The 26,023-nt window shown below is 50.9% G+C and overlaps 1 protein-coding gene across 3 annotated transcripts; it reads left to right on the plus strand.

Annotated features, from left to right (window-relative positions):
• The first annotated feature begins 360 nt into the window (after nucleotides 1-360).
• On the plus strand, nucleotides 361-25,303 carry pld3 (phospholipase D family member 3). 3 transcript variants are annotated; one of them, XM_033014257.1, is made up of 12 exons: nucleotides 361-511; nucleotides 6,592-6,659; nucleotides 7,594-7,662; nucleotides 9,062-9,234; nucleotides 11,881-12,064; nucleotides 14,253-14,370; nucleotides 15,962-16,089; nucleotides 17,168-17,368; nucleotides 18,797-18,936; nucleotides 20,258-20,423; nucleotides 22,106-22,205; nucleotides 24,632-25,302. In XM_033014257.1, exons 2-12 carry the CDS (start codon nucleotides 6,633-6,635, stop codon nucleotides 24,832-24,834), a joined length of 1,509 nt encoding a protein of 502 aa, XP_032870148.1. In that variant the 5' UTR covers nucleotides 361-511; nucleotides 6,592-6,632; the 3' UTR covers nucleotides 24,835-25,302. The 3 variants fall into 3 exon arrangements, with proteins under 3 accessions (XP_032870148.1, XP_032870149.1, XP_032870150.1); XM_033014258.1 differs by lacking the exon at nucleotides 9,062-9,234 and having other exon boundaries at nucleotides 371-511; nucleotides 24,632-25,303; XM_033014259.1 differs by lacking the exons at nucleotides 361-511; nucleotides 9,062-9,234 and adding an exon at nucleotides 6,468-6,486 and having other exon boundaries at nucleotides 24,632-25,303.
• Nucleotides 25,304-26,023: the final 720 nt, after the last annotated feature.

Genomic DNA, 26,023 nt, shown 5'->3' on the forward strand with positions numbered 1-26,023 from the left:
CTCCCCACTAACCCCTGAAACCAATCTAATCGCCATAAACTATATTCATTTATTTTGAAAACGTTGATTCATCAAGAAAAATGCAACAGTAAAAATGGGGAAGTTTAAAAAAATATATATATATGGGGCCAAAGTGTCAATGTGGAAAGATGACTGGACCCTGTCTCGACCCGAAACATCACCCATTCCTTCTCTCCAGAGATGCTGCCTGTCCCGCTGAGTTACTCCAGCATTTTGTGTCTACATTTGATTTCAACCAGCATCTGCAGTTCTTTGCCACACAAGCTGAAGAGGCGAGAGGGTGTGTGTGTGTGTGTTTCTGCTTTTACATTGACAGGGCTGTGGGAGGAGCTGGGATCATGTGTTGCTGATGTCAGCCTTTGTTGGGACAGTTTAGCCCGGCCACACATAACCGTAGTCCACGCCGCTCCCATCATACACGGTCTAGGGGGACTCGCAGCCATCGCCTGTGGCCCGCAGCACAGCACAGGGAAGCGGCAGGAAGGAGCTGGTGAGTCACTGCGCTGCTCGGTCGCTTACAACGAGCTCTGTCTGGGCTGTTTACAGAACCCTGGCCCCGCTCCGCTCCAGACTCGCCGCTGTTGTTGTGTAGTCAAGGTCGTCTTTGCGTCTACACTACACACGCACACACACACACACAAAGACACACACGCAAACATAGTCATAGACAGACACACACACGCAAACATAGTCATAGACAGACACATACACACACACACACACACACAGATACACACACACACACACACACACACACACACACAGAGACACACACACACACACACAGATACACACACACACACACACACACAGAGACACACACGCAAACATAGTCATAGACAGACACACACACACACACACACAGCCATACAAGATACATTTATTTGTCATCTGTACCAATTGATACAATGAAATGTGTGGTCACACAAAAGACACACATACACACACACGCACACAGAGATACACACACGCACACACACACACACACACAGATACACACACGCACGCACACACGCACGCACACACAAAGACACACACACACACACGCACGCACACACAAAGACACACACACGCACACACACAGATACACACACACACGCACACACAAAGACGCACACGCACACACACAGATACACACACACACACACACATACTCACACACACACACACATACAAACACACACAGCCACACACATACAAACACACACACACACACACACACACACACACACACACACACACACACACACACACACACACACACACACAACACACACACACGCGCCCACAACAGAAAGACTCCAGGTTTACTGATTTGAACGATACAATGTGGGAACAGCGAGTCCATCCATCACCCGTTCACACACTAGTTCTATGTAATCCCACTTTCTCATCCACTCCCTACACGTTAGAGGCCGATTAGATCCACTCCCTACAAACCCATGTGGAAACAGGCCCTTCGGCCCAGCGTGCCAGTGCTATCTACCTCTTTGCTTCATCGGACTATCCTTGATCAGACTTTGCTGGCTTTACCTTGCGCTAAACGTTATTCCCTTTTCATGTATCTATACACTGTAAATGGATCGATTGTAATCATGTATTGTCTTTCTGCTGACTAGTTAGCACGCTACAAAAGCTTTTCACTGTACCTCGGTACACGTGACAATAAACTAGACTGAAACTGCCTGCCACGGACTAACGTCCCCTCTACGCCAGCAGTGAGCCTGTGTGTGGAGCAACACTTTACTGAGCTTGCCGTGGTGGGTGGGGGAGCGATGTTTTCCGCGCTCGGATAATTCAGTGGTTTGGACTGATGTGTGACGGAAGCTCAAAACACTTGGTGGTTTTGGAGGAGGTGGGGAGAGGTTTCTGCAAGGTGCAGGCAGTACATACTGCAATCACTCGAACTTCCTCCCTATCATTTTAATACACCGTGGTTTTAGATTAACAGAGACTATGAACCTTTGGGTCTTCCCAGCCGCCTAAATCACCTGCTCATTGTGAACCAAGGCTCTATAAGACCCCAACTTGAAGCCCACTTACTGACTACAGTGGCCATGGTTGGCATAGGCTGATCCCACACATGCATTGCTGCCAACCAGAGAGGAACACTTGTAAGGGAGACTGATAGTGGAAATAGTCAAATAGTGAAAGGCTTGGATAGAGTGGATGTGGAGAGGAGGATGCAACTGCTGGGAGGGTCTAGGACTAGAGGGCACAGCCTCATAATTAAAGGACGTTCCTTTTGGAAGGAGATGAGGAGGAATTTCTTTGCCGCAGAGGCGGGAGATTGCAACCTTCATGTGGTCCGCCCTGTTTCGACGAATACAATCGACCCGGCGTGCACAATCAAATAAGATCAAATAGAACAAGTTGTCCAACTTTAGGCTGTGCACGTCATACGGAAGTAGAAGAAGATTGCCGCAGAAGGCTGTGGAGGCCAAGTCAGTGGATATTTTTAAAGGGCCTGTCCCACTTTCACTGGTATATGGACACACTGATCTGTTCTGTATTCATGCCTACTATATTCTGTTGTGCTGAAGCAAAGCAAGAATTTCATTGATTGTCCTATCTGGGACACACGACGATAAACTCACTTGAATCTTGAATCTTGAATCTAACTCAGCGGGTCAGGCAGCATCTCTGGAGAACATGGATAGGTGATGTTTCACAGGGTGCTGGAGTAACTCAGTGGGTCAGGCAGCATCTGTGGAGAACATGGATAGGTGACGTTTCACAGAGTGCTGGAGTAACTCAGCGGGTCAGGCAGCATCTCTGGAGAACATGGATAGGTGACGTTTCACAGAGTGCTGGAGTAACTCAGTGGGTCAGGCAGCATCTGTGGAGAACATGGATAGGTGACGTTTCGGGTAGTGATGCTTAAGCCGCCTCCTTGTGGATGTTTTCGAAGGCGGGGAATGGTATTCTTGTGATGTTCTGGGCTAAGTCTGAAGGAACAGCAATATATTTGGCAAAGATAGACACAAAATGCTGGAGTGACTCTGTGGGTCAGGCAGCATCTCTGGAGAAAATCAACAGGTGACATTTTGGGTCGGAACCCTTCTTCAGACCCGATATGTTCTGATGTTTGGCGTCAGGAGGGAGAGATAGATCAGCCTTGATTGAATGGCGGTAGACTTGATGGGCCTTCAAGTCTGCTCCTATCTCTTATGATCTATAGACCCGAAGCATCATCTATTCCTTTTTCCATGGATGCTGTCTGACCCGCTGAGTTGCTCCAGCACTTTGTGTCTATCTTCGGTATAAACCAGCATCTGCAGCTCCTTCCTCCGCAAGAAATTTCCCGGTCAGGATGTGTGTGACAATCCATGTTGAAGAAGGGGGGGTCTTGATATGAAACGTCACCTATCCACGCTCTCCATAGATGCTGCCTGTCCTGCTGAGGTGGCCGATTAGGAAAAGGGGAGATGCAACGCGACCTGGGTGTCATGGTACACCAGTCATTGAAAGTAGGCATGCAGGTGCAGCAGGCAGTGAAGAAAGCGAATGGTATGTTAGCATTCATAGCAAAAGGATTTGAGTATAGGAGCAGGGAGGTTCTACTGCAGTTGTACAGGGTCTTGGGGAGACCACACCTGGAGTATTGCGTACAGTTTTGGTCTCCAAATCTCAGGAAAGACATTCTTGCTATAGAGGGAGTACAGAGAAGGTTCACCAGACTGATTCTTGGGATGTCAGGACTTTCATATGTTTAAGGATAAGGGGGAAATCTTTTAGGACCGAGATGAGAAAATCATTTTTTTACACAGAGAGTGGTGAATCTGTGGAATTCTCTGCCACAGAAGGTAGTTGAGGCCAGTTCATTGGCTATATTTAAGAGGGAGTTAGATGTGGCTATTGTGGCTAAAGGGATCAGGGGGTATGGAGAGAAGGCAGGTACAGGATACTGAGTTGGATGATCAGCCATGATCATATTGAATGGCGGTGCAGGCTCGAAGGGCCGAATGGCCTACTCCTGCACCTATTTTCTATGTTTCTATGTTATTCCAGCGCTTTGTGTCCTTTTGTATATGAACCAGCGTCTGCAGTTTCTACATGACAGCATCTGCAGTTTTTTGACTTTCGATTAGTCCCCATGTATTTGGGTGGAGTATTGGCCTGGTCCCAACAAGAACTCCAGTCGGTTTATGAATCATTGTGTATTTATAGCTTCCGCCCATCACTGCTCGTAAAAAACCCTGCAATGTTCCTCTAATTCTTACTCTTTGATCTTACCCGAGCCTAGTTGATTCACTGTTGATAAGTAAACCTTTAACAGCTAAGACCCTAAGCTGTAGAATTTGCTTTCCTTAACCTGGCGTTTGTTTGAAAGATCCCCAGTTTAAACCGTAAAAGGTGCTGCATAAATGCTCGTTATTGTTGCCATCTAAGTGCTGAGTAATATCTGCAGGGCAATACATTTCAACAGTTCCTCCCTACACATTTCGTCTGCTCCAATCTCCTCAAAGTGCATCTGCTTTGTAGAAGTCCACTCTCTCTCTCTTTGATTATCTCTCCTTTTCACACCTTGCTCTTCCTTATCTCTTATGTCCCACATCCCAAAGACGTGCAGTTCTGTAGGTTAATTGGCCCTCTGCAAATTGCCCCTAGTGTGCAGGGAGTGGATGAGGAAGTGGGACAACATGGAACGAGTGTGAACAGGCGATCGATGGTCGGCATGGACTCGGTGGGCTGAAGGGCCTGTTTCCGTGCTGTATCTCTAAACTAAAAGTGCATGATGCCCATATTGGCTTGTATAGATGGTCAACATGGACATGATGGGCCGAAGGGCCTGTTTGTTGCGTGACTCGATAACTTCCTCAGCTGAAGGGCCTCGACAAGGGATGATGTGCCTCATAGATAAAGGAAGTCACGTTATTTCCGAAAATGTAATTTATTTTTAAAAATATAATGTGAGCTTTGTACATTGTGACTCTCAAGAGAACTTTTGTCAGATTTCTGCTCTTTGGTTAACAGCTGACTACTGTAAAGCAGTCTTTAGATTTTAGAGACTCGCTGACCAGCTCTCCCTGCACTCTAACACTATCCTACACAAATGAGGCAATATACCATATTACCAAAGCCAATTAACCTACAAACATGTCTTTGGAGTGTGGAAGGAAACCGGAGCACCTGGAGAAAACCCACGTAGGGGGAATGTTCAAACTCCGTACAAACTCCAGCCCCCGTGGTTGGGATCGAACCTGGGTCTCTGGCATCGTAGCTCTACCACTGCGCCACCGTGCCATGCAAAGTCTCACACTCTGAAAGAGAAGATTCTCTGAACCAGGCACGGAAATCGCTATCAAAACATGGGGGGGACACAATTTCTTGGTGGCCGCGCGCGTGTATGCGCTCACACGTGAGGCTTCGGCCGTGGGCCCTGTGGACGGTAACATCGGGAGCTGACCTGGTTGGTTACCGACTCCGAACTCCAGCAACAGCAACTTCATCCACCCTGAATCGTGGGGCTTGAATCGGCCCGTTCATGGGGTCTTTCATCGGCCGGCGGGGGCTTCAACATCGGGATCCTCAATCGCCTCGATGCAGCAGTTTGATTTTAAGCCGCGCCGGGCGATGAAAGGCCCCGCAAACGGGCCGATTCAGCCCTTAGAAACCGTCTGATAAAGTCCGGATTACAAAACATGGAGACACACACACACACACACACACACACACACACACACACACACGCACACACACATATGCACACGCACACACACATATGCACACGCACACACACATATGCACACACACACACACACACACACACACACACACACACACACACACACACACACACACACACACACACATACGCGCACACACACGCACACACACGCGCACACACACACACACACACACACTCCCCCACCTTTCAATGCAGGGGGGGGGGGCGTCTCCCCCTGTCCCCCCCTGGATTTTCGCCCATGCTCTGAAGAATGGTTGCAACCCAAAAGGTCAGCTATCCCTTTTCTCCAGAGATGCTGCCTGACCCACTGAGTTACTCCAGCACTTCGTGTCTATCTTGTGGAAAGGTGATGTTTTGGATCAGGAACCTGCTTCAGTCAGACACAGTCCTGAATGCAGCACTCCACGTGTCCTTCCAGTAAGCTTGTTTCTTGCAGGTGGATTTCAGAGTTAGCAGAGTGATCTGGCCAAGCCCTCAGGTCAAGTTACCACAAGTAAAAGCATATTTCACCCTTGCACATGGTTACTCATCAATAGAAGTTGATGCAAAGAAAGGCAGCCATTGTGTGGTGTGGGGGGAGGGGCCAGGGCTGTGGTGAGTCTGATGTTCTTATGATGTGATGTACTTCAACATCAGTCGGAAGAAGGGTCTCGACCCGAAACGTCACCCATTCCTTCTCTCCAGCGATGCTGCCTGTCCCGCTGAGTTACTCCAGCACTTTGTGTCCATCTTCAGGTTAAACCAGCATCTGCAGTTCCTTCCTACACGTTGTGGTGAGTCTAGCGTGCTGGAGCAGGTTTGCCAGGATGTTTAACAAAAGGCACAGAGAAACGGCGACCCCTCCCTGCACTAACACCCCATCTTGTTCCACCCTACAGGAGCCTGAGAGACCCCCAGCCCCGGCCAGGGGTGCAACAACATGAGGCTACAACTGATCCACCAGAAGGTAACGAGGGAGGGGCACTGGGGGTGACTAGAGACAGACCCAGGGGTTCTCGAGACAGTCCCAGGGGGTGACTAGAGACTGTCCCAGGGGGTGACTAGAGACAGTCCCAGGGGGTGACTAGAGACAGTCCCAGGGGGTGACTAGAGACAGTCCCAGGGGTCCTCGAGACAGTCCCAGGGGGTGACTAGAGACAGTCCCAGGGGGTGACTAGAGACAGTCCCAGGGGTCCTCGAAACAGTCCCAGGGGGTGACTAGAGACAGTCCCAGGGGTTCTCGAGACAGTCCCAGGGGGTGACTAGAGACAGACCCAGGGGTGACTAGAGACTGTCCCAGGGGTTCTCGAGACAGACCCAGTGGTGACTAGAGACAGTCCCAGGGGGTGACTAGAGACAGTCCCAGGGGGTGACTAGAGACAGTCCCAGGGGTCCTCAAAACAGTCCCAGGGGGTGACTAGAGACAGTCCCAGGGGTTCTCAAGACAGTCCCAGGGGGTGACTAGAGACAGTCCCAGGGGTTCTCAAGACAGTCCCAGGGGGTGACTAGAGACAGACCCAGGGGTGACTAGAGACTGTGGGTGTGAGAGAATGCAAGCATGTGTGGGAGAGCGTGCATGCGCGTAAATGAGAGTGTGTGTGTTAGAGAGAGTGTGAGCATGTGTGTGTGAGCATGTGTGTGTGAACGTGTGTGTGAGTGCATGTGTTTGAGCGCGCGTGTGTGAGCGAGTGTGTGCATATGAACTGCCATCACCAGGTGGTAATGGGGCAATTCCACACTCAGGCCATGCACAATACCCGCGTTGGGCATCCCGAGAGAGAGAGAGAGAGAGAGAGAGAGAGAGAGAGAGAGAGCAGAGCCCCCGTGGGCTGCTGGTGTTCAGGTGCCCAGCGTCAGTGACTGGTCTGTCTCTCACGACCGTCTCCTCTTGTCTCCCGCAGGTGAAGGCATCTTCTCCGTCCCTGGATGGCAGTGTCATCTGCACCTCGCCGAGCCCTGGACTGCACAAGGTACGATTCCACCCTCCCCTCCCCCCCCCCACCCTCAATACCTCCCTGGGACTTGGGAAGGTCTATTGCCCTGGAGTAGAGGAGGGGGTGGGGGGGAGGTCAGTCGACACAAAATATCAGCCTCTAAACCCGGAACTTCAAGGCGAATGGTAGAGACAATGTTGGCAAGTGGTTGATTGAAAGATACAGCATGGAGCCAGGCCCTTCGGCACGCTGCCCAACACAACTTCTTGTTTCACGGAGAGACCGCTAGGTGGTTGGAGCGATTCCCTTACTCGGTTATCGCGAACATTCGGCAATAACGGACATCAGTCCCCCCCCCCCAATGGTATAACAAAGGTTTACTGTAGACAGACACAAAAAGCTGGAGTAACTCAGTGGGACAGGTAGCATCTCTGGAGAGAAGGAATGGGTGACGTTTCGGGTCGAGTCTCGCTGAGTTACTCCAGCATTTTTGTGTCTACTCTTTTAACCAGCATCTGCAGTTCCTTCCCACTCAAAGGTTTACTGTATCTTGCTTTCACACCGGCAGTGTAATGGGCCTGTCCCACCTGGGCGACCTAATCCACGAGTTCAGGCGAGTTTGCCCTCGACTCATTCTCGCAGCATGGTCGACACGAGGTCCTAGGAGGTCTTCGTAGCTCTCCTTCGTGCTCGAGAATGGTCTCCGCGTACTCGAGGCCTCAGCTAGGTCGCGGCGGTTTTTTCAATGTTAAAAAATGGCCGCGAGTAAAAAAAGGTCGCCGTGGTAAAAATCGATACTTTTTTTACTCGTAGGTTTAGTCGTAGTAGGTCGGCATGTTAGTCGTAGGTAATCGAGGGTAGTCTTAGATAGTCTTCATCATAGTCGAAGAGAGGTCGAAGGAGATCGAAGGAGGTCGTCTCCACTCTCCACTATTCGGTGTCCAATTTTCCCGAAGTTGGTCATAGCTAGTCGAAGCTGGTCTTCAACATGCATTTTTTTAAACTCTTCTAAACTTGCCAATTAGGTCGCCCAAGTGGGACAGCCCCTTTAATGTGGGTGGAGAGTTGTGTGTCCTTCTGGAAGGGGGTTAGGATGGAGAAGTCAAGTCAAGAGAGTTTATTGTCATGTGTCCCAGATAGGACAATGAAATTCTTGCTTGCTGCAGCACAACAGAATATAGTAAACATAAATACAGAATAATTCAGTTCAATATACACATAAATAAGCAGATAAAGTGCAATAGGCTGTTACATTTCAGAGTCTGTTTGTTGGCAAGTTTATTAGCCTGATGGCTGTGGGGAAGATGCTGTTCCTGAACCTGGATGTAACAGATTTCAGAGAAACGAGGAACTGCAGATGCTGGTTTACAGCTGGGACATCGGCGGATGTTCCAACACCCACTGAGTTCTTGTTCTTCTCCTCCTCCTCCTCCAGATCTACCGGGAGGCGGTGCTGGTGCTGGGAGTCATCCTCATCCTTGTCCTCCTGATGCTGATACAACTCCTGCTCTTCCCACTCAACCAGCAACTCAACAAGACCGCTCGGACCGAGAGTGGGCCAGCACCATTGGTGGAGCAGCTGAGGAGGACCTGCACCGACCCCTGCAGGTAGCCAATGGAATAGCCGTCTGTAACGCCCCCTGTAGGTAGCCAGTGGAATAGCCGTCTGTTATGCCCCCTGCGGGTAGCCAATGGAATAGCAGTCTGTAACGCCCCCTGTAGGTAGCCAGTGGAATAGCCGTCTGTACCGCCCCCTGCGGGTAGCCAATGGAATAGCAGTCTGTAACGCCCCCTGTAGGTAGCCAGTGGAATAGCCGTCTGTACCGCCCCCTGCAGGTAGCCAGTGGAATAGCCGGCTGTAACGCCCCCTGTAGGTAGCCAGTGGAATAGCAGGCTGTACCGCCCCCTGTAGGTAGCCAGTGGAATAGCCGTCTGTAACGCCCCCTGTAGGTAGCCATTGGAATAGCTGTCTGTAACGCCCCCTGTAGGTAGCCAATGGAATAGCCGGCTGTACCGCCCCCTGTAGGTAGCCAGTGGAATAGCCGTCTGTAACGCCCCCTGTAGGTAGCCATTGGAATAGCTGTCTGTAACGCCCCCTGTAGGTAGCCAGTGGAATAGCAGGCTGTAACGCCCCCTGTAGGTAGCCAGTGGAATAGCCGGCTGTAACGCCCCCTGTAGGTAGCCAGTGGAATAGCAGGCTGTAACGCCCCCTGTAGGTAGCCAGTGGAATAGCCGTCTGTACCGCCCCCTGTAGGTAGCCAGTGGAATAGCCGGCTGTAACGCCCCCTGTAGGTAGCCAATGGAATAGCCATCTGTAATGCCCCCTGTAGGTAGCCAGTGGAATAGCCGTCTGTACCGCCCCCTGTAGGTAGCCAATGGAATAGCCGGCTGTAACGCCCCAGTGGAATAGCCGGCTGTAACGCCCTCTGTAGGTAGCCAGTGGAATAGCCGGCTGTAACGCCCCCTGTAGGCAGCCAGTGGAATAGCCGTCTGTACCGCCCCCTGTAGGTAGCCAGTGGAATAGCCGGCTATAACGTCCCCTGTAGGTAGCCAATGGAATAGCCGTCTGTAATGCCCCCTGTAGGCAGCCAATGGAATAAACGTCTGTGATGCCCCCTGCGGGTAGCCAATGGAGTAGCCGTCTGTAACGCCCCCTGTAGGTAGCCAATGGAATAGACGTCTGTAATGCCCCCTGTAGGCAGCCAATGGAATAGACGTCTGTTATGCCCCCTGCGGGTAGCCAGTGGAACGGCAGGTCATAACGCCACCTGCAGGTAATCCTTGGAATAGAAGGCCAACAGCACCTCCTGCTGTTACCCAATTGAATTGCAGGCTGAGTGCCCCCATTCAGGTTCCCTGGGGCATTGATTGACCTCAGCGCATTGTGTTGGCTGTCCAGTCTGCCAGTACCTGCAGGAGATACATCCAATTGCAGCAGGGTTTGGCTACACATCATGTGTGTCGCTAACATAGTCTGATCGAGCGGTCGATGTGCCTGATGGCAGAGATCTGAGGACCATTATTAAAGGAAGAAACTAGTAAAGTTCGGCCCCCGTCCACTCATTCTCGGGATCGGTGCGATCGGCTGGATGATATGTGTAGGAAGCAACTGTCACTGTATGTCATATTGTCACTTGCGGGCGGAGCACCAAGGCAAATTCCTTGTATGTGAATACTTGGCCAATAAACTTATTCAGATGTACACAAAAATGCTGGAGAAACTCAGCGGGTGCAGCAGCATCTATGGAGCGAAGGAGATAGGCAACGTTTCGGGACGAAACGTTGCCTATTTCCTTCGCTCCATAGATGCTGCTGCACCCGCTGAGTTACTCCAGCATTTTGTGTCTATCTTTGGCTGGATAACATCATCGCACCGGCTGATATCACGTTCCCATCCATTAGTTCATATTGTTTCTGTTGGGGGAAAAACATGGAGGCAATCAAATGTAGCTACAGGGGGTGGGATTGTATTTTGACCAGGTTTCTGTTAGAACTGCAGATCGGCACAAAACTCTGGAGTAACTCAGCTGAATAGGCAGCTTCTCTGGGGAGATGTTACTCTGGCATTTTGCGTTTATAGTGTAAAGCAGCACCTGCAGTTCCTTCCAACACATTTTGTTTGAAGTTCATAAGGCCTCCAGTTTAAATTCCATTTGGAATATTTTGGAGGACCAAGAAACCAAGGCCTAGGAGCAGAATTAAGCCATTTGGCTTAAGCCATGGCTGATCTATCTTCCCCTATAATAATAATAATAATAATAATAATAATAATAATAATATATTTTATTGTCATTGCACGTCAGTGCAACGAGATTTAGTATGCAGCTTCCAACCGATGTAAAGAAAAGTAAAATAAATAAATAAGCTGTGTGACGTGACCATCCGAGGGAGACAGTCCAGGGGGGGGGGGGGCACTCAGCAGGGCCGGTTCAGAGCCGCTATAGCTCTGGGAATAAAGCTGAGTCTGGAGGTTCGGGCGTAGAAGGCCTTGTAACGTCTGCCGGAGGGAAGTAGTTCGAACAGTCCATTACAAGGGTGTGAGGAGCCTTTATGGATGCTGTCGGCCTTCCTGAGGCACCGTGTGTGGTAGATGCCCTCCAAGGCTGGTAGCTGTGTCCCAATCAACCCCATTCTCCTGCCTTCTCCCCGTAAACCCCTGCTATCGTTGCCATAACAATATCCATTGACTCGGCCTCCACAGCCTCCACAGACCCACAGCCCCGTTTGTACTGAGGGTTCTTCTTCTCTCCCCAGTGTCGTCCTCGTTGAAAGTATTCCAGAGGGGATGCAATTTGGGACCAATTTCACCAGCAACCCGTCCATCTACGATGGCTGGATGGGGCTGTTGAGTGAGGCGGGGAGCAGTCTGGACATTGCTTCCTTTTACTGGACCATGGCCAACATCGACACCAGGACCACGGAGCCCACGGCCGCTCAGGTAGGCAACGAGACGCTCAACGGCCCCCTGCCCCTCGCTCACCCCCAACCATGGGTGGAATCGCTGACTCAGCATGCTCACTAGAAGTCAAGTCAAGTCACTTTTATATCTATAGCACATTTCAAAAACAACTCTCGTTGGCCAAAGTGCTTTACATTGGTGGAGGTACTAACATAGAAACATAGGAAATAGTTGCAGGAGTAGGCCATTCGGCCCTTCGAACCTGCACCGCCATTCAATATGATCATGGCTGATCATCCAACTCAGTATCCCGTACCTGCCTTCTCTCCATACCCCCTGACACGTTATACAACAGTGGTCCATAGATTAAGTACATACATAAATACATACATATAGCCCTCCCTCAGAGGACGTCAAGAAAGGCTTGAGAGTAGAGATGAGTTTTAAGTCTCGACTTAAAGGAGTGGATGGAGGGGGCAGTTCTGATGGGAAGGGGGATGCTGTTCCACAGTCTAGGGGCTGCAACCGCAAAGGCCCGGTCGCCCCTGAGCTTATGCCTAGACTGCGGGATGTTCAGTAACCCCAAGTTGGCCGATCTGAGGGACCTGGAGGTGGAGTGGTGGGTTAGCAGATTTTTGATGTAGGTGGGGGCAAGCCCGTTAAGGGCTTCGTAAACATAAAGAAGGATCTTGAAGTTTATATGGAACCGCACAGGGAGCGGGTGGAGAGAGGCCAGGATCGGGGTGATGTGGTCCCTTTATCGGGCGCCCGTCAGGAGTCTCGCTGCAGCGTTTTGGACCAGTTACAGGCGGGACAGGGAAGATTGGCTGATGCCAGAGTTGCAGTAATCTAGGCGGGAGGAGATGAATGTGTGGATGATCTTTTCCAGGTCATCAAACTGGAGGAATTGTTTTATTTTAGCTATTGTCCGAAGCTGAAAGAAGCTAGCTTTTACCACGGCATTGACTTGTTTGTTAGAAGGATTGTAACAGCCCAAGATATTGGCTCAACAGAGAATAAAGGCCCTGTCCCACATTCCCAAGTTACTCACAAACTCTCCCGAGTTTTCCCCTTGATTCGAATTCGGGGAATGTCGGGGAATGTCGGTAGCGAGTTCATAGGAGCTCGTAGCGAATCCGTAGATGTTTCGTAGCGGCTCGTATAATGCCAACTGTAGGAACTCGGGGCATCAGGTAAGATGGGACGTTTTTTCAACTTGTTGAAAAATGTCCACGAGTTTAAAAAAATAGCCTTGAGTACCTATGGCTGGCTATTACCGTAATTCTCCGAATTCGAATCAAGGGGAAAACTCGGGAGAATATGTGAGTAGCTCGGGAAAGTGGGACAGGGCCTTTAGATTTAGCTCTTAGGACTAACGGAATCAAGGGATATGGGGGACAAAGCAGGAACGGGGTACTGATTGGGGATGATCAGCCATGATCATATTGAATGGCGGTGCTGGCTCAAAGGGCCGAATGGCCTACTCCTGCACCTATTTTCTATGTTTCTAAAAACATCACACAGTCAATAACAGATAGGTTATGGATGCTGGTCATGTCAGTGACATGCACATCTTCCATGTTAGTTTAGTTTGGAGATACAGTGCAGAAACAGGCCCTTCGTCCCACCGAGTCTGCACCGACCAGCGATCCCCGCACATTAAAGGGCTTGTCCCACTGTACGAGTTTACCCAAGAGCTCTCCCGAGTTAAGAAAAAAATCAAACTCGTAGAATGTACGTAGCGGGCACGTCGGAGCTCGAGACGACTCTTAGCGGCTCGTATCGCTAACGGCAGGTACTCGGGAAAGCGGTAAACTCCTGAAGTTTTTTCAACATGTTGAAAAATGTCCACGAGAGCCCCGAGTACCTACGAGCGGCCATTACCGTAATTCTCCGAATTCGAATCCGGGGAAACTCAGGAGAACTCTTGAATTACCTCGTACAGTGGGACAGCCCCTTTACACTATTCTACACAAGGGACAATTTAAAAAATATATTTATGCCAGACCAATTAACCTGTGGGAGGAAAGCGAAGTTCTCAGAGAAAACCCACGCAGGTCACGGGGAAGGGCCTGTTTCCACGCTGTATCTCTGAAAACAAAACTAAACATTGTAGCGGGCTTTGCATTTTTCAGCGCTGCGATCCCTTGACCATCTCTCCGCCAGCTTTGCCCCCCGTCGCCACCTTCAGCTCGGCCGGGCTTTGATGGTCATCTTGTCTTCTCAGGGTGAAGCCATCTTGAAGGAAATGCAGAGGGTTTCGGGAAAACTAGAGGTGAGAGTCGCAGTCAGTAAACCCTCCAAGCACCAGACGTTGGCCGACCTGGAACTACTGCAGCAGAGCGGTGAGGAGGTTGCGAGGAGTGGGGGGGGGAGCAGGGGGTCGGGGATCGGGGTGGGCGGGGAATGTTTTTTGTGGGGAGGGAGAGGTAGAGGCAGGATGTGGGAAAAAGGTCACTGGAAAGTAAAGTGCTGGAGTAACTTACTCCAGGGGGTCAGGCAGCATCTCTGGAGAACATGGACAGGTGATGGGATGTGGGGGGGAGCTCGGTAAGGAGGGGGTTAGAGTCATAGAGTGATACAGTGTGGAAACAGGCCCTTCGGCCCAACTCGCCCACACCGGCCAACAATGTCCCAGCTACCCTAGTCCCACTTGCCTGCGCTTGGTCCATATCCCTCCAAACCCCTTCCCCTATCCACGTACCTGTCCAACTGTTTCTTAAACGTTGGGATAGTCCCAACCTCAACCACCTCCTCTGGCAGCTTGTTCCATACACCCTCCACCCTCTGTGTGAAAAAGTTACCCCTCAGATTCAAATTAAATCCTTTCCCCTTCACCTTGAACCTATGTCCTCTGGTCCTCGATTCCCCTACTCTGGGTAAAAGCATCCACCCAATCTATTCCTCTCATGATTTTGTACACCTCTATAAGATCACCCCTCATCCTCCTGCGCTCCATGGAATAGAGTCCCAGCCTACTCAACCTCTCCCGATAGCTCACACCCTCTAGTCCTGACAACATCCTCGTAAATCTTTTCCGAACCCTTTCAAGCTTGACAACATCTTTCCTATAACTATAGTGGAAAACAGGCACCGGCAAGGAGAGGGTCATGGAATGTGCGGGGGAGTGGGGAAAAGTGGGGGATAGATGGGAAATGGGGGGCCTGAGATGGGAAATGTGTGTAAGGTGGAGGGGAAAGGAACAGGGTGATGGGGTGGGAGCAATGGAGTGATGCAAGGGCTTACGAAGAGAAGGAGCTATATATTGGGGCATTCATTGAAATTGTAGAAGGCCAGAAAGATCAGCAGGGACATGTTGGGCCGAAGGGCCCGTTTCTGTGCAGTATAACTCTGTGCCTCTCGTTGGAGATGGGTGGCACAGTGGTGCAGCGGTAGAGTTGCTGCTTCACAGCACCAGAGACCCAGGTTTGATCCTGACCTCGGATGCTGAATGTGTGGAGTTTATACCGTTCTCCACGTGACAGTGTGGGTTTTCTCTGGGCGCTCCGGTTTCCTCCCACACTCCAAAGACGTGCGGGTTTGTGGGTTAATCGGCCCCAGTGTGTAGGATAGTGCTAGCGAACCGGCGATTGTCGGTCGGCATGGACGGGGTGGGCCGAAGGGCCTGTTTCTGAGCTGTATCACTAAACTGAACCAAACACGACGTCTCTGGAGAAAAGGAATAGATGGCATTTCAGCTCGGAGCCCTTCTTCAGAGAACCTTTTCTTCAGAGATGCTGCCTGACCCACCGAGCTTCCCCAACAACAGGGGGATGGAGTGTGCGCGGGGAGGTGGTGGGATCGAGATGGATGACTGTCCATGGTCGCGTTGAATGCAGGAGCAGCCTTCAATGGGCCGAACGGCCTGGTGCTCCTGTTCTCGGTCTTTCTGTGAGCCTACAGTGCAGCATGTCTGGTATTTTAATGTGTGGACAGGAGCCAAGGTGAGAGTGGTGGACATGCCCAGACTGACCAGCGGCGTGCTACACACCAAGTTCTGGATTGTGGATAAGAAGCACTTGTTCATCGGGAGCGCAAACATGGATTGGCGATCGCTGACACAGGTAGGGTGGGGGTGATGGGGAACGCAAAGTGTGGTTGGTGATGGTGGGGGGGGGGGGTGCAGGCTGGCTAGGCAGTTTAGTTTGGTTTAGTTTTAGTCAATAGTGCTGTATTTGTCGCATATGCAACTGCCCAGTGAAGTTCATTTTACATATATTACACATGCGGGCACCGCCATTATTCAAAGTCCAAAGTCCGGTCGACCCGCGCGCTCGATGTACTGCAGGAGTTCCCGCGAACCAACGTCCCTCTCCTCTCCTCGCCTCACCCGGCCAGTTTTGTGTCCCGAGGGCACCTCCTACAGCTGACCTTGAAGGTAGTTTAGAGACTCACTCACTCACTCACTCACTCACTCACTCACTCACTCACTCACTCTCACACACACTCACACACTCACTCACTCACACGCACACACTCACTCACACTCACTCACACACACACTCACTCACTCACTCACACGCACACACTCACTCTCACACACACTCACTCACTCACTCACTCACACACTCACTCACTCACTCACACACACACACTCACACACTCACTCACTAGATATACTGTTTAAGAAAGAACTGCAGATGCTGGACTTACGTAGACAAAAATGCTGGAGAAACTCAGCAGGTGAGGCAGCATCTATGGAGCAAAGGAATAGGTGACGTTTCGGGTCGAGACCCTTCCAATCTCTGAAGAAATAGTTTCGATGTTTTCAAGAGAGAGTTAGATATAGCTCTTAGGGCTAAAGGAATCAAGGGGTATGGGGAGAAAGCAGGAATGAGGTACTGATTTTGGATGACCAACCATGATCATATTGAATGGGGGTGCTGGCTGGAAGGGCCGAATGGCCTAGCCGTGCATCTATTTTCTATGTTTCTATGTCAATGTTTCTATGACCCGAAATGTCACCTATTCCTTTTCTCCAGAGATTCCGTCTGACCCGCTGAGTAACTCCAGCTTTTTGTGTCTATCTTCGGTTTAAACCAGCATCTGCAGTTCCTTCCTACACACAGACCTTGCTGGGTTGATTGATCGATTGAAGGACACAGCATTTTGTGCCTGATCTTCCCTTGCCTCCGTTGACAGGTGAAGGAGCTGGGAGTTGTGGTCTACAACTGCAGCTGCCTGGCTGAGGACCTGGGCAAGATTTTCGAGGCGTACTGGAGCATCGGTGGGACTAACGGCAGCATCCCCGACCCCTGGCCCAGCAACTACTCCACCCCCTACAACAAGGACAACCCCATGCAGCTGAAGTTGAACAACACCCCGGCCAGTGTCTACTTCTCAGTGAGTTCCTCCTGCTCCGCCTGCACTGCACACCGCCGGGTTCGTCCATAGGTGGCGACGTTGAGCAGACCCGTCCTGGCCTTTACATAGAAACATAGAAAATAGGTACAGGAGTAGGCCATTCGGCCCTTCGAGCCTGCACCGCCATTCAATATGATCATGGCTGATCATCCAACTCAGTATCCTGTACCTACCTTCTCTCCATACCCCCTGATCCCTTTAGCCACAAGGGCCACATCTAACTCCCTCTTAAATATAGCCGATGAACTGGCCTCAACTACCTTCTGTGGCAGAGAATTCCACAGATTCACCACTCTCTGTGTAAAAAATGATTTTCTCATCTCGGTCCTAAAAGACTTCCCTCTTATCCTTAAACTGTGACCCCTAGTTCTGGACTTCCCAAACATCGGGAACAATCTTCCTGCATCTAGCCTGTCCAACCCCTTAAGAATTTTGTAAGTTTCTATAAGATCCCGCCCTATTAGATCGACAAGGCCCTGATATGAACCCCTCTCCGATCTGCATTTGCCACGGATTTGCTCACTCACTTAAACCCCTGTCCCACGCTACGAGTTCATTCCAAGAGTTCTCCCGAGTTTGCCCTGATTCGAACTCTGACATTTACGGTAATGGCCACTTGTTGGTACTCGGGGGTCTTGTGGACATTTTCCATCATGTTGAAAAATCTTCACGAGTCTTCACTGCCGTTGGCGAGTCTTCCCGAGTACCTGCCGTTAGCGTTACGAGCCGCTAAGGGACGTCCCCGAGCTCCGACGTACCCGCTACGTTCATTCTCCGTGCTTACCATGAATTTGATTTTTTTTTCAACTCGGGAGAGCTCTTGGAATGAACCCGTACCGTGGGACAGGGCTATTAAACCCCTCGGCGTTCCATGTCGGCTTCCTGCCTTGACCCGACATCCCAGTGCCCATCCTCACAGCGCTGGTCAGTGTGGGCTGACATGACTTGCAGTCAAGTCAAGTTTATTTGTCACTCACACACACACGTACAAGATGTACAGTGAAATGAAAGTGCCAATGCCTGCGGGATTGTGCAAAACAACACAACAGAACAGAACCAGTGTTTACATTAAAAAAAAGGCTCAACAGTAATTAGTCCCTGGTGAGATAAGACTTTACAGTCCTGACGGCCTGTGGGAAGAAACTCCGTCTCATCCTCTCTGTTTCCACAGCGTGACAGTGGAGGCGTTTGCCTGACCGTAGCAGCTGGAACAGTCCGTTGCTGGGGTGGAAGGGGTCCCCCATAATGTTGCTGGCTCTGGATCTGCACCTCCTGGTGTATAGGTCCTGCAGGGGGGCGAGTGTAGTTCCCGTGGTGCGTTCGGCCGAACGCACTACTCTCTGCAGAGCCTTCCTGTCCTGGGCAGAGCTGTTTACCACTGATCCCTTGAACTCTTCTCCCTTCCAGAGCTCCCCTCCTGCTCTGTGTCCAGCGGGCCGGACCGATGACCTTGCGTCCGTCCTCAGCATCATCGATGACGCAGATGATTTTGTGTACGTGGCCGTCATGAGTTATATTCCCGTTCTCATGTTCACGTATCCCAGAAGGTAAAAGTCTTCATTTAACCTCTGTGCATGTGCATCCACGTGCATGTGCGTGTGTGTGAGCGTGCGACAGGGCGAGTGTGTCAAGTGTGTGTTCGTGAAAGAGTAAAGGTGAGTGTGTTTAGTTTAGTCTGGAGATACCACACGGAAACAGGCCCTTCGGCCCATCGAGTCCTCGCCGACCAGCAATCCCCGTACACACGCACTATTCTACACACACTAGGGACAATTTTTACTGAGGCAATGAACCTACAAACCTGTACGTCTTTGGAATGTGGGAGGAAACCGGAGGACCCGGAGAAAACCCACGTGGTCAGGGGGGGAACGTACAAACTCCCTACAGACAGCACCCATAGTCAGGATCAAACTCGGGTCTTTGGTGCTGGTCACGGGCAAGACCAGGCCATCTCTGGGCAAGGTCAGTCCACCCTTGGGTAACGTCAGTGGGCAAAGTTATGCCGTCGGGGCAAGGTCAAACCATCAGGTGTGCAAGGTCATGCCATCTGTGGGCAAGATCAGACCACCCATGGGCAATGCCACACCATCAGTGAGAAATACCACACCATCAGGTGTGCAAGGTCACGCGATCAGTGGGCAATGTCACACCATCAGTGGGCAACGTCACACCATCAGTGGGCAATGTCACACCATCAGTGGGCAACGTCACACCATCAGTGGGCAATGCCACACCATCAGTGGGCAATGTCACACCATCAGTGGGCAATGTCACACCATCAGTGGGCAATGCCACACCATCAGTGGGCAATGTCACACCATCAGTGGGCAATACCACACCATCAGTGGGCAATGTCACACCATCAGTGGGCAATACCACACCATCAGTGGGCAATGTCACACCATCAGTGGGCAATGTCACACCATCAGTGGGCAATACCACACCATCAGTGGGCAATGTCACACCATCAGTGGGCAATGTCACACCATCAGTGGGCAATGTCACACCATCAGTGGGCAATACCACACCATCAGTGGGCAATGTCACACCATCAGTGGGCAATACCACACCATCAGTGGGCAATGTCACACCATCAGTGGGCAATGTCACACCATCAGTGGGCAATACCACATCGTCAGTAGGCAAGGTCCCGCTAGTGGGTAAGGTCACCGTTTGTGGGCAAGGTCACGCCATCTCTGGGCAAGGCCAGACCACCCATGGGCAAAGGCGCACTATACACGGGCAAGGTCATGCCATCAATGGGCTAGGTCACACTAACCATTGGCAAGGTCACACTGCCCTTGGGTAACGTGGCACTGCCCGCGGGTATCGATGGCGCCTGATCCTATCGCCGCGCTCTCCCTGCAGGTTCTGGCCGACCATCGACAACCACCTGCGGAAGGCAGCGTTCGAGCGGAAGGTGCACGTGCGCCTCCTCATCAGCTGCTGGCATCACACGGACCCCTCGGTCTTCCCGTTCCTCCAGTCCCTGACCGCACTGAGCCGCCACGGGAAAGGGCTGCACGTGGAAGTGGTGAGTGAGCCGTGACCAGGAGCTGTGTCTGGGCTGGCTGCTGTTCGCAGTGAACGACACTCGTGTCCAGGCCTTTGTAACACTATCATTTTCGCTGCTGGTGACATGATCGAATGGCAGAGCTGACTCGACAGGCCGAACGCACTACTACTGCTCCGATGTCTCACAATAACACTTTAGACTCTGGAGATACAGCAGCCCACCGAGTCCACGCTGACCAGCGAACATCCCGTACCCTAGCTCGGTCCAACACATACACTAGCGACAATTTACACCAGCCAGTTCACCTTCACAAACCTGCACGTCTTTGGAGAGTGGGAGGAAACCAGAGCACCCGGAGAAAACCCACGTGGTCACAGGAAGAACTTAAAAACTCCGTGCAGACTTCATTAGTGATAGGAGCAGAATTAGGCCATTCAACCCATCAGGTCAATCATGGCTGATCTATCTTTCCCTCTCAACCCCAATCTCCTGCCTTCTCCCCATAACCCCTGATGCCCGTACTAATCAAGAATCTATCTATCTCTGCCTTTTAAATATCCATTGACTTCCTGACATAAGTGTGCCAAAGTAATTCAGCGGGGTCAAACACTCCAGCACTCTAGTGAGTTTTTTTTTGTTATACGAAAGATGTTATCAAGCTGGAAAGGGTACAGAGATTTACGAAGATGTTGCCAGGATTCGAGGGTCTGAGCTATAGGGAGAGGTTGACCAGGCTGGGACTCTATTCCTTGGAGCGCAGGAGGATGAGGGGTGATCTTCTGGAGGTGTATAAAATCATGAGAGGAATAGACAATAGACAATAGGTGCAGGAGTAGGCCATTCGGCCCTTCGAGCCTGCACCGCCATTCATAGAAGCATAGAAACATAGAAAATAGGTGCAGGAGTAGGCCATTCGGCCCTTCGAGCCTGCATCGCCATTCGATATGATCATGGCTGATCATCCAACTCAGTATCCCATTCCTGCCTTCTCTCCATACCCCCTGATCCCTTTAGCCACAAGGGCCACATCTAACTCCCTCTTAAATATAGCCAATGAACTGGCCTCAACTACCTTCTGTGGCAGAGAATTCCACAGATTCACCAAATGTGTAAAAAATGATTTTCTCATCTCGGTCCTAAAAGACTTTCCTCTTATCCCCAAACTGTGACCCCTAGTTCTGGACTTCCCCAATATCGGGAATAATCTTCCTGCATCTAGCCTGTCCAACCCCTTAAGAATTTTGTAAGTTTCAATGTGATCATGGCTGATCATCCCCAATCAGTACCCCGTTCCTGCTTTCTCCCCATATCCCCTGACTCTGCTATTTTTAAGAGCCCTATCTAGCTCTCTCTTGAAAGCATCCAGAGAACCTGCCTCCAACCTGAGGCAGAGAATTCCACAATAGATCGGGTAGATGCACAGAATCTCTTGCCCAGGGTAAGGGAATCAAGGACCAGAAGACATAGGTTTAAGGTGAGGGGGAAAAGATTTAATAGGAATCTGAGGGTTAGCTTTTTCACACATAGGGTGGTGGGTGTATGGAACAAGCTGCCGGAGGAGGAAGTTAAGGCAGGGACGTTTAAGAAATGGGTACAGTTTTGGAGAGATATGGACCAAAAACAGGTAGGTGGGATTAGTGTAGATGGGGCATGTTGACCGATGTAGGCATGTTGTAACTCTCCCTGTTCTCACCTCACAGAAAATCTTTGTTGTCCCGGCAACCCAGGAGCAAAGCAAGATCCCGTACGCTCGAGTCAACCACAACAAGTACATGGTGACGGACAAGGTGGCCTACATAGGTGAGTTGTGAGCCGATCAGTGGGCCGGTCTCTTGGTAAACCCTCGCATCTTAAACGTGGCCAGATTGGCACTGGGGCAGTAATGTTGTGGTTCTGCACCTCAGCTGCAAGTGTGAGCTTACCATCCGAGCATAGTGGGAGGAGCAGCTAGGGTGCACAGCTTAGACAGACACAAAAACAGCTGGAATGACAGAATGGTCTCGACCCGAAACGTCACCTATTTCCTTCACTCCACAGATGCTGCCTCACCCGCTGAGTTTCTCCAGCATTTTTGTCTACCTAGTATTCAAGAGAGAGTTCTTTAGGGCTCTTAGGGCTAACGGAATCAAGAGATATGGGGAGCAAGCAGGAACGGGGTACTGATTGGGGATGATCAGCCATAATCATATTGAATGGTGGTGCTGGCTCGAAGGGCCGAATGGCCTACTCCTGCACCTATTTTCTATGTTTCTGGAGAAAAGGAATAGGTCACGTTCAGAGTTTGAACCTTCTTCAGAGTTTGGAAGGGACTCGACCTGAAACGTCACCCATTCCTTTTCTCCAGAGATGCTGTCTGACCCACTAAGTTACTCCAGCCTTTTGTGTCTATCTTCAGTTTAAACCAGCATCTGCAGTTCATTCCCACACAGTGTGTACAGCTTAGTTTAGTTTAAGGACACAGCATGAAAATAGGTCCTTCGCCACACTGAGTCTGCACCACCCACTTACTGAAACCAGTTAACCTACAAACCTGCACATCGTTGGAATGTGGGAGGAAACTGGAGCTAGACATAAAATGACGGGGTAACTCAGCGGGACAGGCAGCATCTCTGGAGAGAAGAAATAGGTGGCGTTTGGGGTCGAGACCCTACTTCAGACACAAACGGGAGTACCTGGAGAAAACCCACTCAGCCACAGAGAGAACGTACAAACTCTATTCAGACAGCACCCGTGGTCAGGGTCAAACCCGGGTCTCTGGCGCTGTGAGGCAGCAACTCTACCGCTGTGCCACTGTGCCGTACACAGTCGACCGTCAGTTGCTACTGAAGGTTAAAGACAGTGCAGGTCACAGGACAGGGGTTGGATGAGAGGAGAACATGCATTTGTGATCACATGGAAGGAGGCAGTGTTGAGGCTGGTAGGGTGGAGAGAGAGGACAGCTGCCCTGACACAGGGGGTTCACTAGAATGTGACACAGCTGTCGTGACACACGGGATTACAAGGTTAATTCCCGGGATGGTGGGACTGTCATATGCTGAGAGAATGGAGCGGCTGGGCTTGTACACTCTGGAGTTTAGAAGGATGAGAGGCGATCTCAGTGAAACATATAGGATTGTTAAGGGCTTGGACACGCTAGAGACAGGAAACATGTTCCCGATGTTGGGGGAGTCCAGAACCAGGGGCCACACACAGTTTAAGAATAAGGGGTAGGCCATTTAGATGGGAGACGAGGAAACACTTTTTCTCACAGTGAGTGGTGAGTCTGTGGAATTCTCTGCCTCAGAGGGCGGTGGAGGCCGGTTCTCTGGATGCTTTCAAGAGAGAGCTAGATAGGGCTCTTGAAGATAGCGGAGTCAGGGGATATGGGGAGAAGGCAGGAACGGGGTACAGATTGGGGATGATCAGCCATGATCACATTGAATGGCGGTGCTGGCTCGAAGGGCCGAATGGCCTACTCCTGCACCTATTGTCTATTGTCTGTCACTTGTGTGTGTCAGGTATCTTGATGCTACTGTGGACATGTGGATGTTGAGGGTTTGGTCTGGACCACGTGTTGAGGAGAGGTGTCGGTGTCGGTGTCGGTGATGGTTCTGGGCTCACTGTGGTGGGGGGAGAGGGTGAGTTGGCAGCAGATGGGGGTTTTACTCTTTCACCGCTTCACCATGAACATCCTCGAGTTTGCCAGCCGAGGTCTGTAGGCTCAACTATAAGGCCTGGGTCCGTGTGTGTGTGTGTGTGTGTGTGTGTCTGTGTTTGTGTGTGTGTGTGTGTGTGTGTGTCTTTGTGTGTGTGTCTCTGTGTGTGTGTGTGTCCCTGTGTGTGTCCCTGTGTGTGTCCCTGTGTGTGTCTGTGTGTGTGTCTGTGTGTGTCTCAGTGTGTGTCTGTGTGTGTCTGTGTGTGTGTGTCTGTGTGTGTGTGTGTCTCTGTGTGTGTGTGTGTGTGTGTCTGCGTGTGTCTGTGTGTGTCTCTGTGTGTGTCTCTGTGTGTGTGTCTGTGTGTGTGTCTGTGTGTGTGTGTCTGTGTGTGTGTGTGTGTCTGTGTGTGTCTGTGTGTGTCTGTGTGTGTCTGTGTGTCTGTGTGTGTCTGTGTGTCTCTGTGTGTCTGTGTGTCTGTGTATGTGTGTGTGTGTCTCCATCTGAGTCTCTGTGTCCCAGTCTGTGTCCCAGTCTGTGTGTGTATTCCCAGCGTGTGGCGCTGCCTAACCCAATGTCCTCCGTGTATTCCAGGGACATCCAACTGGTCTGGCGACTACTTTGTGGACACGGCGGGGGTGGGGCTGGTAGTGAACCAGACGTCTTCAAGGCGGGGGCTGCCAGAGCCCACCGTCCAGCAGCGACTACTGGAGGTGTTCAAGCGAGACTGGGACTCGCCGTACAGCAAGCTCCTGGAGCCCGGGCTGAAGCGTCACGATGTCTGTAGATCCTTCTAAACCACCTGGGATGAGGAACAGCTCCCTCCCACGCCGAAAGCCAAAGGACCAGCTCGGGACGGAGCCCTGGGACTCGAACTCGTGGATGTCCATTAGAACGTGCAGGATGCAATCACCAACCTCCGTCGGGAATTCCCCTGATCATCGTTGTGGCTTTGGCAGACTATCCGGGCAATTCCCGAGTCCGTTTTTGCCTTGTTGTGGGCAGGGAATGATTTGAGGCACCCTCGGGAAAATTCAGCGTATTTTGTCCTCGACAAAGACGGAGAGATGGTGGCTCACCGCTTGCTTGTCGCTGTCCCTTATCCATCCACGTTCCTCTGTTATCCCCCCCCGTGCCCAGGTACAGCATTGCAGTGTTTGGAAAGACACACAATGTTGGAGTAACTCAGCGGGTCAGTCAGCATCTCTGGAGAATGCTTCAGGCCAAAACCCTACTTCGGGAACTTCATCTATCCCATGTTCTCCAGAGATGCTGCCTGACCCGCCGAGTTACTCCAGCACTTTATGTGTGTCTCTCCTTAATAAACCAGTTAGACACAAAGTGCTGATGTAGATAGGAACTGAAGATGCTGGTTTATACCAAAGATAGACACAAAATGCTGGAGTAACTCAGCGGATCAGGCAGCATCTCTGGAGAAAAAGAATGGGTGACGTTTCGGGTCAGGACCCTTCCACAGACTGGAAGTAGAGAGGGGGGGGGGGAACTGGAGGTAAGAAAAAATAGTTTCCCCCCCTCTATTTTCAGTCTGAACAAGTGTCCCGACCCGAAACGTCACCCATTCTTTTTTCTCCAGAGATGCTGCCTGACCCGCTGAGTTACTCCAGCATTATGTGTCTATCTTCGGTGTAAACCAGCATCTTCAGTTCCTATCTACATGGCGTCTGCATTTCCTTGCTCTCACATGGTACTGTAGTGGTTGGGGCAGTCAAGAACAGTCTCCCATCTCAGGTACAGGAGTCACACTTAGATCAGGGCGCTATACAGCAGAGAAACAGGCCCTTCGGCCCATCTTGGCCATGCCGACCAAGTCGCCATATCGGGATAGTCCCATTTTCCTGCATTTGTCCCTCCAAACCCTTCCTATCCATATATATGTCCAAATATCTTCAAAAACAATAAATGCATCAGCTTCTAAAGTTTCCCCTGGCAGCCCATTCCAGATACAGACTACACTCTGGGTGGAAA

Source organism: Amblyraja radiata, chromosome 41 (assembly GCF_010909765.2).
Source record: "Amblyraja radiata isolate CabotCenter1 chromosome 41, sAmbRad1.1.pri, whole genome shotgun sequence".
Classification (NCBI taxonomy): Eukaryota; Metazoa; Chordata; class Chondrichthyes; order Rajiformes; family Rajidae; genus Amblyraja; species Amblyraja radiata.

Coding starts and splice junctions, on each gene's coding strand:
- pld3 (XM_033014257.1), top strand. CDS start 6,633: ATGAGGCTACAACTGATCCACCAGAAG. Junction 7,663..9,061: donor CGAGCCCTGGACTGCACAAG/GTACGATTCCAC, acceptor CTCCTCCTCCAG/ATCTACCGGGAGGCGGTGCT. Junction 12,065..14,252: donor CGGAGCCCACGGCCGCTCAG/GTAGGCAACGAG, acceptor TTGTCTTCTCAG/GGTGAAGCCATCTTGAAGGA.